The sequence below is a fragment of the Psammomys obesus genome, unplaced genomic scaffold (assembly GCF_907164565.1).
Source record: "Psammomys obesus unplaced genomic scaffold, mPsaObe1.curated_primary_1811, whole genome shotgun sequence".
Classification (NCBI taxonomy): domain Eukaryota; kingdom Metazoa; phylum Chordata; class Mammalia; order Rodentia; family Muridae; genus Psammomys; species Psammomys obesus.
In genome coordinates this window covers 60-16,186 of record NW_026591366.1, presented here as the reverse complement: position 1 = coordinate 16,186, position 16,127 = coordinate 60, and the positions used below count along the sequence as shown (strand labels likewise).

General features: G+C 40.0%; 1 protein-coding gene across 1 annotated transcript; it reads left to right on the top strand.

Annotated features, from left to right (window-relative positions):
- Positions 1 to 1,461: 1,461 nt before the first annotated feature.
- LOC129679148 (protein transport protein Sec24A) lies at positions 1,462 to 14,472 on the top strand (the record flags this gene model as incomplete). Its single annotated transcript, XM_055610071.1, is given in 8 exon segments — positions 1,462 to 1,574; positions 3,339 to 3,457; positions 6,958 to 7,013; positions 8,092 to 8,298; positions 9,278 to 9,398; positions 10,989 to 11,147; positions 12,318 to 12,491; positions 14,362 to 14,472. Coding segments are annotated over 8 exon segments (1,060 nt in total), but the record flags the coding sequence as incomplete, so codon positions are not given.
- Positions 14,473 to 16,127: the final 1,655 nt, after the last annotated feature.

The following is a 16,127-nucleotide window of genomic DNA, read 5'->3' as shown; positions in this document are numbered from 1 at the left end:
TGTGTGTGTGTGTGTGTGTGTGTGTGTGTGTGTGTGTGTGTGTGTGTAAGCGTGTAAGCCAGAGATGCCTCAGGTGCTATCCATGATGGGGTTTGCTCTTTTTCTTTGAAATAGGGTCTCACCATTTAGCCCTGGCTGTCCTGGAACACTGGGGACCAGACTGGCCTTAAACTCATAGAGACCCACGTACCTCTGCCTCCTGAGAGAAGCTGGATTTAAGGTGTGCTTCCCTAAGCCGCCCCACCTTGGTTTTTTTGAAACAGGATTTTTCCTTGATTAGACAAGGCTGACAGCTTAGAGAGCCCAGGGATCCTCCTGTCTCTGCCTCCTCAGCACTGCTTACAAACTAATGCCACCACCCTAGACTTTTGACATGGGTTCTGAGAATTAAACTTAGGTCCTCATGCTTCTGTGGTAGGCAAGCACTTCCAGTAAACTGTCTCCTGTTTTGGGGTTTGTATAGTTTTTTTTGTTCATTTGTTTGTTTTACTAGTACGTGAGATTGAGTCTATTTTATATATAATTTATGAGAAGGTCATTGCTTCTTTTCTTTAATTGAGTCACTGTAAGTTATTGGTAACAGTACTCTGCACTTTCTCTGTCAAATTAAAGAGCCCAAGCACCTACCAGGTGTGGCATTTTACATGACTTTAATCCCAGCATTCAAGAGGCAGGGCCAGGTGGATCTCTGAGTTCAAGGCCAGCCTAGTCTACATAGTGAGTTCCAGGACAGCCATGGTTACATAAAAATCCTGTCTTGAAAAACATTTTTAAAAAAAGAAGACGATAATGATGATAAAGAAGAAATATGCTCAATAGACAAGTCAATCAAACATAAATGTGTAAATTATGAAATAATTATGGAGTAAACCACTTTTGTTAGTACTTTGAATCAAGGGCCTAACATTAGGAGCTGCAGAGCTTGTTCAGGGGTTAAAACTCCGGTAGACTTCCAGAGAACCCAGATTTGATTCTCAACACCCACATGAGAGCTGACAGTCATCTGTAACTCCAGTTCCAGGGATCCAGCATCCCCTTCGGGCTGCCAGGTTGTATGCACATGCAAGCAAAATGCCCTACACATTAGGCGCATTACCAATGCTGCCAGAAGCCCTGTGATGGCATGTGCTTTATTCTGTCTGGAGAAGTCTTCTGAGCTGTTCCAGGCACTCTGCTGTTTCCTTAAATTTGAAGCCAGGAGTATTTTCAAAATGAACATTTAGGTTTTTTTGTTTCGTTTTGTTTTGTTTTTCAAAGATACGTAATTATGTTCTAAAGGACTGCGTAAGTGGGTTAGCCGAGGTCTGTCTTAGACTCTGTGGTAAAGGGGAAGTGCATCTGTAATCAGGGAAGTGGCTCACTTGCTGCCTCCACTTTGGCCTTTAATAATGTGTATGTTGTAGTTTTGCTGTATGTGATCCCAGCATGGAATATATTTAACTGAATTCTTTTTCCCTTTAGTTACGGCCACCACAACCTCCTGTGTACCTCTTTGTGTTTGATGTATCTCACAACGCAATAGAAACTGGATACTTGAATTCAGTTTGCCAGAGTTTGTTAGACAATCTGGATCTGTAAGTGTCTTAATTCAGCTTAATTTGAAATAGATAGTGTCTTCAAAATGAACAATTGGGTTTTTGGGGGTTCGTTTTTTGTTTTTGTTTTTTTGGTAGCCCTGGCTATCCTGGAACTCAATCTGTAGAGCAGGCTGGCCTTGAACTCAAAGATCTGTCTGCCTCTACTTCCCAAGTACTGGAATTAAAGGCACACTCCACAACCAATCAGCCACAATTAGTTTTGTTTGTTTGTTTGTTTGTTTTTTAAGGTACATAATTGTGTTCTAAAGGACCACTTAAATGTACTAGCTTAGGCTGTCTTAGAACCTAGGGTAAGTGGGAAGGGGAATCTGAGGAGCCCCTGTTACCTGTCACCTTCAACATGCTGTTTTTGCTTCATGTATTCCTCTTTTCACACACCTTTTCCACTTGACCATGTTCAAGCCAATCTCAGCCATCATGTCATGTTACCTTTAACTACCCCAAGGCCTTTTAAGTATAAGAATATTATTCTGTGGTCAAGGTAGGCCTGAGTCAGGCTGCCCTTACACTTTCAGCTGTCTTCTTGCCTCAGATTACAGAATGCTGGGATTACAGGCATGAGCCACTGTGCCTAGAACTCCTGGTTCTTTTTTTTTTTTTTTCCTTAATTACTACTTGTTTCAACCAATATTGCATTGTAGGCTTGCTGGAGTAAAAGTTCAAATAGTACACAGGTGCTGCATTTGGTTGTCATAGTTTGACTCTTAAAATTGCTATGTTTTTAATGTTATATACACAGGAAAGAACTTGCAAATATTAGTGTGACCTTTCAGTATAAGAAATACATAGGCCAGATTTCACCACAAACTGAGTAACTCCTTCACATTGGCCAAAAGGCCATTCTTGCTCTGTCTATAGTGGTATCTCCTAGTCTAGCTCTAATGGGGATTGTATATGGCTGAGAGGTCCATTAAGTCACCAAGCATGGAAAAGGCTGGAAACTAGTTTCTTTTTCACCTTGGAATTTGTTGTATATGTTAGGTCCTTTAAAAGGTGCTTTTGTTTCTCTTTGTTCTTAAAGACATTGAATAATATAAAAGGTTTATATATTGTTTTAAATAGATGCAAAAGCTAAATTTATATTGTGTTTTAATTTTCTTCATTTGAAATTTATTTTTTTAATGTATGTATGAGTGTTTGCCTGCATGGATACATGTGCAGCACATGTGGGCCTGGTGCCAGGTCAGAAGAGAACGCTCAGTCTTCTGGAGCTGGAGTTACAGACAGTTGTGAGCTGCACTGTGAGTGCAAGAACAGCCAGTGCTCTTAACCACTGAGCCATCTCTGCAGCCTCTATAATGCACTTTGAAATGCTATATATAATTTTTGAAGCATTCTTTTCCCTGTGGTATTGGAGAGTGCTCCCAGAGCCCTACACCTGTCTACCAAGCTCTCTACCACCGAGCTGAATCCCCTTAAGCATTCTTTATAAAATAATTTGAATTCGAGCCCAGTTTTGTACAGATTTGCCAAGTTTTTAAAAGACTTACATATACCAAGAAATTATTTATAACTTTATATAGAAGCAGTTGATTTTAAACTGCCAAAGTATTGCTGTTTTTTGTTGATTATTTCATTTTTCACTTGAGTATGTTTGAGTAAACATTGTAAACATAAACACCTGCCTATTCTGGGCCACTTTGTGTACTATTCCTTTGGATGGTTACATGACACTTAGCAGAGTGTGTGTGTGCGTGTGTGTGTACATTGATTAAAACTTTCTTGTGAATTTGCTTCTAGGCTTCCTGGCAACACTAGGACAAAAATCGGTTTCATAACATTTGATAGCACTATCCATTTCTACAGTCTTCAGGAAGGTCTCTCCCAGCCGCAGATGCTAATAGTTTCAGATATTGACGGTACGTGTTAAATGCTTAAACTCACTGAACTGCCTGGAGAATTTTCCTTTTCAGAAATGTTTCCTGAGTGTTTGGTGAATCAGGAAGATATGGTATGACTCTAGTACAATAAAGAAAAATCTTTGATTTTTAGAGCTCAAACCATATGAATAGCCCAGACTGGGCTTAAACTTTTGTTCCAGCCTGCCAACCTGAAGGGCCAAGCTGAAGGGAAGTCTTGAGTAGAAAAAAATCATTAGATTGATAGAATTGCCAGAGTCTTTAAATCCAGTCTCTGATTCTGTCGGAAACCAAAAGGGTTATGAAGGTGAAATGATGTCTGAGCAAGAAAACAAAGACAGGTTGATGTTAGAGCCTGCGGGAGATGTAGCAGTATCTCTCCTTTGCTTACCATGTGTGCGTTAGGAAAGTTCCTGAGGGCTGTGGTGTGGCTGTGCAGGAGATTGCCTACCTGTGCCACACAAACGACGAAGGACCTGAGTATTGAATGAGAAGAAAAATAGTCATTGAAGCTCAAAATACACCCTAGGGAAACAGTTGATTTACTGTGCCAAGGCTATTCAATGAGAGAAAACTGGACACACAAAAGATTGAGGTTGTCCTGTTTATAAAGAAAATCAAGTAGGGGCTGGAGAGATGGCTCAGAGGCTAACAGCACTGGCTGCTCTTCCAGAGGTCCTGAGTTCAATTCCCAGCAACCACATGGTGGCTCACAGCCATCTATAATGAGAGCTAGTGCCCTCTTCTGGCATGTAGGTGTACATGCAGACAGAACATTGTATAAACTAAATAAATCTTAAAAAGAAAACCACACTTAATTAAAAAGAAAAGGAAATAAAATTAAGTAAAGCAGATGTGGTGACACATGCTTGTAATCCCAGCACAGAGAGGGAAGAGGCAGGAGACTCACTACACTCCGACTACAGTCTAAGGTCAGTCTCGTCTACACTGTGAGTGCTAGGGCAGCCAGGGGCAGTAGTGAAGCCTGTCACAAAAACACACACACACAAAAAGAAAGAGTAAACTTAAGACTTACAAGTGCCTCCCAGCATTCAGAGGGGCAAAGGCAGGTGGATCTCTTAGTTTGAGGCCAGCCTTGTCTACAAAGTGAGTCCAGGACAGCCAAAGCTACACAGAGAAACCCTGTCTTCAAAAAACAAACAAAAGAAATTAAATTAAAAGTATTAAACATGGAGGAAATCATCACAAGATTGTATTCGACAGTGGCTTCCTACAAGTAACACCCAAAACACAGGCAATTAGAGGAAAAAGCAAAAATGCATAATTGGTTTTCATCACTATTAAAAGCTTTTACTGGGCTGGCAAGTTGGCAAACTGGGTAAAGATGCTTGTCTTTAGAGAGGTTTGTCACATAAGCCACCTGACCTGAGCTTGGTATCTGGAACCATATAAAAGCAGATGGAAAAACTGGACTCCTGCAGGCTGTCTCCTGAACCACATGCACACTGTGCCTCTCCGAGACTGCACACAGACAAACAAGTAATCAAATTGATAGCTTTTGCCGAGAGGCTGGAGAGGCTTGGTGAGTCTGACCTTCATGGATCCCTGAGTTTAAGCCCCACACCACATAAAACCATGCATAGTAAACCTAAGAGTTCAAAATATGCCGGACAGTGGTGGTGCCTGTAATTCCAGCACTTGGAGAGTGCTGGATCACTGTGAGTTCCAGGCCAGCTGGGGCTACACAGTAAAGCCCTATCTTAAAAAAATAAAAGGCAGGAGGATCCAAGCTCAAGCTCCTCCTCAGCTACGTGAGAGAGTGCGACAGCCTGAACTACGTGAGACCATGTCTTAAAAACAAACTTGATGAGTTTGGTAGCATATACTTTTGGAGAGGTATAGAAATTGGAGGCCAGCCTGAAGTACACAGTAAAACCCTGTCTTAAAGGTTTTGTGTCAGGGCTGGAGAGATGGCTCAGAGGTTAAGAGCACTGGCTGCTCTTCCAGAGGTCATGAGTTCTATGAGTTCTATGTGGTCCTAGCAACCACATTGTGGCTCACAACCATCTATAATGAAATCTGATGCCCTCTTCTGACATGCAGGTGTACATGCAAACACACATTGTATACATAATAAATAAACAATCTTTAAAAAAAAAAAAGGTTTTGTGTCTGGGGAGGTAAGTGCTAGAGTGCTCACTTCATGTATGCAAGGCCCTGGGTTTGATCCTAGTACTGCAAAGGAAAAATAAAATACCAGTTTACCAGAGAATATTCTACAAACAGTGAAAAACAGCCATAGGGCAGAAGAAAATACTTGTAATTACGTATCTGATAATGATTTCTTAGAATTTTATTTATTTTATCCATGTGTACATGTCTCTGTCTGCTGGTGTCAGCAGGGCCAGAAGAGGTAACTGGCTTCCCTGAAGTTGGAGTTACAGGCATTGTAAGCTCCTGACATAGGTGCTGGGATTTGAAGTAGCATTTCTCTGGAAAAACAAGTGTTCCTAACTAATGAGCCATAGCTCCAGCCCTAATAATGAGTTTAATGTGGAGAACACATTAAATATTTGTTTTTATAGTGTTTTATAAGCTGGACATGGCAGTGCATATATGTGAGCTCAGCACTAGGGAGACAGAAGCAAAAACAAACAAACAAAAAAATGATCCATGCAGGTCTGGGCTACTTAGTAAGACCCTGTCTGAGAACCAAATGTGGGGCTAAGGAGGTAGCTGTCAGTAAGTTCTTGCTGTGCAAGCCGAGGGCCTGACTTCCACCTCTAGAACCCACATAGAAGCTTCAGATGTAGTAGTATGCTTGGTGCTTGAAGGCAGGGTCAGGCAGCTCCCTGGGCCTCACTGGCCAACCAGTCTAGCCTAGTTCCTGAGCTCCAAGCCAATGAAAGATCTCGTTTCAAAGGAAGTGGTTGGCCTTTCTGACGATGCTACTCAAGGCTGTCTTTTGGCCTCCCCATGCACTCGTATACACAGCACCTGGGCATTAAAAATTAAACAAAAACAAACAAAACACCATCAAATGAGTAAATAAAGAGTGAATATTCTGAGAGGCTCACCTGAAATGATCAGAGCACCTTCTGGTTTACCTGCTTTTGTAGTCCCATTAGTAGGGACACTGGTGTGGAATTTCCTTTATGAAGAAGCACCAGGGTTTAAAATGACAAAAATATTAGTAAACTATTACTTCAGATAAAAACAAAGCATTTTTGTATGTTCTGTTAACTGGTACCTGCAAGAGGCCAGAAGATGGTACTGGATCCTCTAGAAGATCAGCTAGTGGTCTTACCCTACACTGACCCATCTCCAACCCCAAAGCTGTCTTTGTCATTTTAAAAATGAGTCTTTGTCCAACATAGTAACCACACAGCTTTAATAAAGCACGTGGGAGGCAGAGGCAGGTGGACCGTGTAAATTTGAGGTCAACCTGTTATATTTTAAGACTTTCAAGGCTACACAGTGAAATCCTATCTCAAAAAAGATAAATAAATAATAAAATGAATGTTTCTTTATTCTTTCAGATGTTTTTATACCCATGCCAGAAAACTTACTAGTAAACTTAAATGAAAGTAAAGAGGTAAGGCACACTTTTCTACCTGCCATGCTTAATTTTAACACTGAGTGTTTATTTCTGAAAGGAACTTTAAATTTTGCTTCTCTTTGATGTTTTTAGGCTGTGTAGCATTTTCTATCTACTTCTAATTTAAGTTCATTAGATGGACAGTTCTTGAGATCAGTCTTGTACTGATGTTTTTACTCTAAGGCAGCAGGTTCTCTGTAGTGGAGCAGATGACAAGGCTCTTCCAGAAGGAAGACACCTGGAGGAGACCTGTGCTGCAGGCCAGGCCGTGTGGGGAGAGGGAGGGTTGCTGAAAGAACGCTGCTGGTCGCTGCACGGAAGCACATAGCCAGGCTGCTCTCAGTGCTTTTGCTTTTCTGATTCACAGAGTGTCATTGGGTCAGTTCAGAAGAAACTCTTATAACCTGCCTGGAAATTGCCATGACATAATACAGTGAGAGGTGAACAGAATGTGTCTGAAGGGGGGATGTTGTCTACCCTGTACCTGCATATATGCCATAGGGTAACATTTAACTAGCAAGTCTGTGGTCTCCACTGTTGTCAGTGGGGACTGTGCTGTGGCACAAAGTATTTTTTCCATTAATTTTCTTTTATCTGTACAACCTGACTTAAATAGGCAGTTGGTTTTGACTTTGTTTTTCTTTTGTAGTAATACTAGTTGGCATCGTTACTGGATATCTTAGATTTTACAACAGGAAAGAGTTAAACTCACTTTGGAACTTTAAAAAAAAAAAAAGTATGTAGAGGTGATGGAGAAAGCCATGTTTCATGGCATTAAAATAGATAAATTTCTAAGTTATGGTTCTTTTGCATATATTCTGGACTTACAGTCTTGCTGGACTATTGCATGTGCAAGAACTGTAAGGCCTTGGATTTGATGTCTTGCTTGCCAATTTATAATGTTTACTTAAAATGGCTTTCTTGTCATTGACCAACTTCATTGTTTACTGTAGTGTCCATAGATTCTCTGACCATCATCATGATTCAGTGTCCTGTCTATTGTATTAAATAATGGTTTATTGTGAAAAAAAATTTCATTGTAACATTCTCCAGTTTTCTTGCTTTATTTTACAAGCTTGTGCAAGATTTACTGAAAACTTTGCCACAAATGTTTACTAAGACACTGGAGACTCAGAGTGCCTTGGGTCCTGCACTTCAGGCTGCATTTAAGCTGATTTCACCAACTGGTGGTCGAATATCTGTCTTCCAAACACAACTCCCAACGCTTGGTGTGGGAGCCCTGAAACCACGAGAGGAACCCAACCAAAGGTCATCTGCTAAGGTTAGACTACCAAGTGTATGGCCTAGCTGTACTGGTGCTTTGACCGGAGAGCTTGTTTTCCATTTGTTTGTTTTATTTTAATGTCAGCTGTGGGGAGTGAGCAAAGGCTTTCACTTCTATGTGCGCGTAGCTATTATTTTTCTACGCCTGCCTGATGCATCTGTGCTTTATTAGCTTTAATAGTTTAGGCTGTTACAAATCAACCTGGCTTTGATGAAAGAGTCTGGAAGACTTAAGAGAATCCATTTACTAGGGGTAAAGTGGAACCAAAATGACCACTAGAAATAGTCGTAATTTGGAGCAGTTGTGGCACACGCACTCGGGAGGCAGAGGCAGGTGGAGCTCCATGAGTTCGAGGCCAGCCTGGTCTACAGAGTGAGTTCTAGGACAGGCCTAGGGGTACTATACAGAGAAGAGGAAGGAAGGAAAAGAAATAGTTATAATTTGGTAGACACAGCCTAACAGCTGGGGATTGCTTTTGACCTCCTTTTGTATGACAGTTAGGATTTCCCAAAAGATACGAGGAAAGCGGGTCTACCACATAGCTCCATGTCATTCCTGGCCAGACAACCTAAGTTCTCCTGCCTCTGAGACAGGTTGCACTTCGGGAACTGATTTGTTACAGTCTGGGTTTTTTATATATGAAGAGAAGATGGTACTAAGGCTCAACTCTTCGAGTAGTTGAAAAGACTGAATATGTGCCATGTGTGAATTGTTAGCATGTCATCAGATGGAGCGTTTGTTAGGCTAAGTTAAAATAATAATTACCTTTGTCTTTAAGCGTAATTATTATTACAAAATTAATGTAGTAAAGGTTTTTCTTTTCTTTCATTCTTCTTTTTTTGAAGTATTTCTTTTTAATAGTAAACAGAATAAACATAAACCCTCAGAAAGTACTTTAACACTGTAGTGTACCTAAGTGTGTATTTTTTTTTTTTGATGAATTAAGATTTTTCTCTTTATATTCTACAATTAATAGGAAATACACCTGACACCATCCACTGACTTCTATAAGAAATTAGCCTTGGACTGTTCTGGCCAGCAGGCAGCTGTTGACTTATTCCTTCTCAGTGGACAGTATTCTGATTTGGCTTCTCTAGGTATGTTCTTGCCTTTCTTCCCTTTTTGGGGGACAAAGTCTCAGATAGCCCAGGCTGACCTTGAACTTCCTCTGGGTCCCAGGATGACCTTGGGCTCCTGATTCTCCTGCTACCATCTCAAGTGCTGGAATTATAGGCTTGTGCTGTCACATCCAGCAGTGAGTTCTTTTTCATGATTTTTTTTTTTTTTTCTTAAATGAGTGTCAAAATGATGTTGTTATGACAGTGTTCTAAATAGAGAGCTGGGTAAAAATGAGCTTTATTCTTTGGAAAAGTTAATTGTATTCATTGTTGTCATTATTTTAGTTTCCTTTTTTTTTTTTTTTTTTCGAGACAGGGTTTCTGTGTGTAGCATTGGCTTCTGAGTGCTGAGATTACAGGCGTGCACCACCACACCTGGCTAGTTTTCTCTTTTTTCTTAATTAATTTATTTATGTGTGTATATGTGGAGATCAGAAGACAACACACAAGAGTTGACTCTCCTACTGTGTGAATCTAGGGGGCAAGCCCAGGCTGTGGTTTCGAGGACCCGCTGAATCATCATTCTGGCCCTGTTTATTTATTTTTTTCTTTATTTTCCTGTTTTTGAAATGGGGTCTTGCTCTGTTTCCCAGGATGGTCTCCAAACCTTGGATTCAGTAATAATTACTCCTCATTCTCCATTGTAATATACCCCAACCTCTCAAATAGCTGAAACCATAGGCATGTGCCACCAAGACTGACCACACTGCTGATAGTCAGTTTAATCAACTAAAACCTGATATTCTTCTACTCTTTTTGTTGTTATTGTTTTGATTTTTCAAGACAAGGTTTCTCTGTATATCCCTGGCTGTCCTGAAACTCACTCTATAGACCAGGCTGGCCTTGAACTTACAAGAGATTCACCTGCCTCTGTCTAGAGTGCTAGGGATTAAAGGTGTGTGCCACCACCATCTTTATTTTTTTTTTATTTTTATTTTTATTTTTTTTTGGAGAGACAGTGTCTCTCTACATATCCCTGGCTATCCTGGAATTCACTATGTAGACCAGGCCACCCCTTCCCCAAACTCACAGAGGTCTACTTGCTTCTGCCTCCCAAGTGCTGGAGGTAAAATCAAATACCGTTACCTGGCATTCTACTCTTAATTTAGTGTAAGGGAAGTAGAGAAATTGCTTGCTATAAACCACTGTTATAAAGGAGTACAATGCTCTTTTTGACATTACCTTGAGAAGTTAGAGAAAAATGTGTGCAGTTACTTTGGTATGAAGTATTAGTAGTTACTATTTTTAAAAGAATGTATTGGGATGCTGAGGCATGAGGCTTGTGTATGTGTGTTTGTGTAATACAACTCAAGTTATATTGCCCAATTGTGGCTCACAACTGCCTATAACTTCAGCTCTAGAGAATTTGATGCCTCTGGCCTCTGTAGGTATCTGTACTCCTGTATACAAACCCAGCACCTAGTTTAAAATAATAACAGTAAATCTTTAAAACTTGGAAATATATAAATATATATAATGTATTCACACACACACACACACACACACACACACACACACACACACGAGTGAATGAAGCAGTAAATAAAAGGAGTGTGTGCTCTCTTCCAGGCTGTATTTCTCGGTACTCAGCAGGCAGTGTCTATTACTATCCCTCGTACCATCATCAGCATAATCCAGTCCAAGTACAGAAATTACAGAAGGAACTACAGCGGTACCTCACTCGGAAGATTGGATTTGAGGCAGTCATGAGGATCCGGTGTACCAAAGGTGGGAACACTTAATTGCCCTCGTGGGGGTACATGGTGTTTTTTGTTTTATTACACCAATAAGAATATGTATCTTACAGGATTTACCCTGCAAAAATACATTACTGAGTTTTAGAATGTGAAATTATACATTATGCAATTAAAGGGAAGAAATTATTTAAAAACAGAGAACATTGGGGCTGACTTGGCACTCAAGAGCACATCCTGCTCTTACAAATGACCCAAGTTAGGTTAGCAGCGCCTACACTGTGCCTTACAACTACCTGTAACTCTAGTTCCAGGGGATCTGATGCCTCTGCCCTCGGTAGGTTACCTGCATTCATGTGCACAGACCCATACACAGAAACACACATGCACATTGTTTAAAATAATAACAATCTCTAGTGGCCGGAAAGATGGCTCAGAGATTAAAGGCTGTTCTTCTAAAGGTCCTGAGTTCAGTTCCCAGCATCCACATGGTGGCTCAACCATCTGTAATGGGATCTGGTGCCCTCTTCTGGCCTGCAGGCACACATGCAGGCAGAATACTGTATAAATAATAAGTCTGAAAAAAATCTCTTTAAAAATGGGAAATAACATGAATATTTAAAACTATTGAACTGTGTACATTAAAATGGCAAATTTTATGCTATGTGAGTTATTTCCATTTTTAAAAAAAAGTACCACATCTTCAAAGAAAATGCATGGCTGTGCCAGTGTGTGTGTCTGTGTCTGTTTGTGTATCAACTAAATATAGACTCAAAATGCTGGTACCAGAGAGATGGATCAGCAGGTAAAGGACCTGCTGCCCAGCCTGATAACCTGATTTCAATCCCTAGGACATACACAGGGGAAGAAGAGAGCCAGCTCCCATATGTTGTGCTTTGACCTCAACATGTATGTGAATTGTGGTCACAGGTGTCTCTCTTGCCTGAATTTAAGTGAATAAATAGAACAAAGATAAACTTGTAAAATTAAAATAAAATGCTGGTATATACTGCTAATGTCCTCCCAAAAGGTTTCTGAAAATTTGCATCCCTATTATCTTAAGGAGAGGCCCAGTGCCCCTCAGTATCACTGAGTATGTGTCTTCTCTAAGCTGTTTTACTCTCTGATGAGTGACTAGAATAAAATAGGAATATTTGTAAATAAGCACATAACAATCATGGTGATGATTTGTTTTTTATTCTAGGTCTTTCCATTCATACTTTCCATGGGAACTTCTTTGTCCGTTCTACAGACTTACTGTCTCTTCCCAATGTCAACCCAGATGCTGGGTATGCTGTTCAGATGTCAGTAGAAGAAAGTCTTACTGACACTCAGCTGGTTTCTTTTCAGTCAGCACTCTTATATACATCAAGTAAAGGTAAGTGTTTGTATTTATTATCTCTCTTTCTCTCTCTCTCTCTCTCTCTCTCACACACACACACACACACACACGCTACCTACCCTCTTGAATTTTTTGAGACAGGGTCTCTGTAGCTCTGCTCTGGCTGGCCTGGAACTAGCTGTGTAGACTAGGCTAGCCTAAGACTCACAGAGATTCACCTGCCTATGTCTCCCAAGTCCTGGGATCAAAGGCATGTACCACTACACTCAGCTGAGACCTTTCAACATATGTGTAAGTGTACAGGACATGACTAAGCAGAGTGTTAGGATCAAGTAAACTTTCTAGTGTGCTGTCTATGGCTTATGGTACTCTTTTTCTAATTTCTAGTTTCTGTTGAATGGACAGATTATTTGTAACCATAAAAATCTTACTGCTCTTCTTGTTTAGTCAAGAGATTTGTCTTTGGGGCTGGAGAGATGGCTCAGAGGTTAAGAGCACTGGCTGCTCTTCCAGAGGTCAGAAGTTCAATTCCCAGGAACCACATGGTGGCTCACAACCATCTATAATGAAATCTGGTGTCCTCTTCTGGTGTGCAGGTGTACATGCAGACAGAACATTGTATATATAATAAATAAATACATCTTTTTTTTTTTTTTTAAGTGAAATCTGTATTTTCCTAAATCATTTTGTTTTAAAAGAAATGTGTTTTAGCTCTCGCACTCAGGAGTCAGAAGCAGGTAGATCTTTGTGAGTTTTTTCTTTTTCCTTTCTTTCTTTTTGACACACTGTATATAGAGACAGCACACTATGCTGGCCTTGAACTTAAGCTCCTCAGGTTCCCAAGTACTGGCCTTATAGGCATACACTACTCCCAGGAACAGATATTTATCAATGATCAGACATTCTGGTTTAAAAGAAATTCTCTTTCCTGGCAGTGGTGGTGCACGCCTTTAATCCCAGTACTTGGGAGGCAGAGTCAGGCAGGCAATCTCTGTGTGTTCCAGGCCAGCCTCACCTGTACAGAGAAACCCTGTCTTGAAAAAACAAATGAATGAATTGAATGAATGAATGAATGAATAAATCTTTTCTAAAGGTAGGGGATTTGTTAAGCCAGACATAGTACCTCTCTACTCTTAACATTCAGACAGCTGAGGAAGTAGGATTATGAGTTGGAGGCCTGCCTGGGCCATATCTTGATCCTGTTCAGGAGGAGGAGAGAGAGAGAAAGTAGCATATTATCATGTCAACTATAATTTCTGCTGTCTATTTACTAATAACTTGAACAGGAGGTGTTTCGTAGTAAAAATATAAAACGTGAAAAGAAAATTTAAGATTTAGTTACCTTGTTTTTTTTGGTCTTTTTGTTATTTTGTCTTTTTTTTTTTTTCCAGAGCTGAGGACCGAACCCAGGGCCTTGCGCTTGCTAGGCAAGCGCTCTACCACTGAGCTAAATCCCCAACCCCGAAAATTTAAGATTTATTTATTTTATATATACAAATGCTCTTTCTGCTTGTACACCTACATGCCAGAAGAGGGCATCAAATGATGTTATAGATGGTTGTGAGTCACCATGTGGTTTCAAAGAATTGAACTCTTAACCACTGAGCCATCTCTCCAGCACCTGAAATTTTTTTCTGGTGCTTTCTGGAGTATTCTGCTTTCTATGTGACCTCCTTGGTTCTAAGTTTAAAAAGAAGTGATTTTAGTACCTGGCAAGGTGGCTCAGCAAGTAAAAGTGTCTGTCACCAAGCCTAATGACTTAAATTTGATCTCTGGAATGCACGTGGTGAGAGAGCCAACTCAAAGACATTATCCTCTGACCTCCACGCATAAAAGGAAAAAGAATAAGTGACTTTAAGTTAACCTTTTTTTTTTTTTTTAATAGCTTTTCTGTTTTCTTCCTAAGGTGAAAGAAGAATTCGTGTCCATACTTTATGTTTGCCAGTAGTTTCCACCCTTAATGAAGTCTTTCTTGGAGCTGACGTTCAAGCAATTTCAGGGTTATTGGCCAACATGGGTAAGAATTGTGACCACTTTAGGTATCTTACACATCATACCATAATTAAGCACATACACAATTTTTGTTTTACCTGAAGTTGTTACCTTAGAGGTTTTGACATTTGAGTGCTTGTGTGTATTTCAACAAAGAGATCTGCAGTTCATGTGCCTATTTTGCTTGTGTAAACAGTTTTATTGAGGCATAATTGTGTATTATAGGAATTTCAGCCATTTTAATTGTATAATTCTTTTTTAATATGCTTACAGAATTGTGCAGCCATTGTCACAGTCTACTTTCAGAACATTTTTATCACCCCAAAGAATCTCATGCCCAGTTAGTGACCCCTCCTTGCTCCTTCCCTCACTGACCTTAAGCTACCATTAAAAGACTTTCTATAGGGGTTGGGGATTTAGCTCAGTGAAGCACTTGTCTGGCAAGAGCAAGGCCCTGCGTTCGGTCCTCAGTTTGGTGGGGGAAGGAAGACTTTCTATATTATTTGTCTACTTTGGACTCAACCATATCATTTTTTTAATATCCCATTTTTCTTCTTAAAGGTTTTGTTTTGTTTTGTTAGAATTTAAAAAATGTATTTTAAAGTTATTTTTGTGTATGGGTGCTTTGCCTACACATATGTCTGTGCATACCTTGTGTGCCTGGTATTTGGGGATGCAGGAGAGGACATAGGGCCCCTAGAACTACAGTTAAGTATGGTTGTAAGCTGCCAAGTAGGTGCTTGAACTGAACCCAAGTTCTTTGCAAAATCAGTAAGTGCCCCTAACTGCCGGGCCTCATCTCTAGCCCCTTAAATAACTACTTCTTATATACTCTTTAGTATTAGCATTCGTTGGAACTGTCGCTAATATGCTTTATGAGCTCTGACTTGGGGAACAGGATGTCAGTGAACTGTGACAGAGGGCTTCTCAAACATCCACACCTTCAACAGCTGACCCCCTTGCACTCAAAAGCATTTTATGCAGCTCCAGGTATTTAGATATAGAATAGGTATACAAATCAAATGTTTATTTTTAATGAATCATAAAAAAAAACTTTAAAGCAATTTTTGGCATAGCATAGTTTCTTCATTTATTAAGTATAAAAGCAAGTTACACATTAAGGAGATGGCTGTGCTTGTTTATTTTTACATAAAAAATCTTGGCTAAACTATTTGATATATAGGATGTGGAATATTTTCATCATTTCTTGGAGTTCTATATGTTGATTTTATTATCACCAATGCTAAGAGAACTTTCTCATATATATACATAGCACAAAAATAGCCAAAATATGTTTAGGGTGATTATTCTGTCCTGATCTTAAGATCAACTCATTTAACAACTTTTTATGCACAAACATGTATTCAATCCCTCGCTTAAATGTTCTCTGACAAAAGTTCAGCAGGCTGTTGGGTGTGGAGGTGCATGCATTTAATCCCAGCACCTAGTAGGCAGAGGCAAGTAGATTTTGTGAGTTCGAGGCTAGCTTGATCCAGGACAGCCAGTTATATAGGGAAACCCTGTCTCGAAACATCAAGAAGAAAGAAAAGGAAAGGATAAAGAAAAAAAATTAATTGGGCTAACAATATGGCTGGACAGGTAAAGGTATTTGCCAACAAGCCTAAGTACCTGAATTCAATCCCTAACTCACATGACAGAGAGAGCACCCATTCCTGTAAA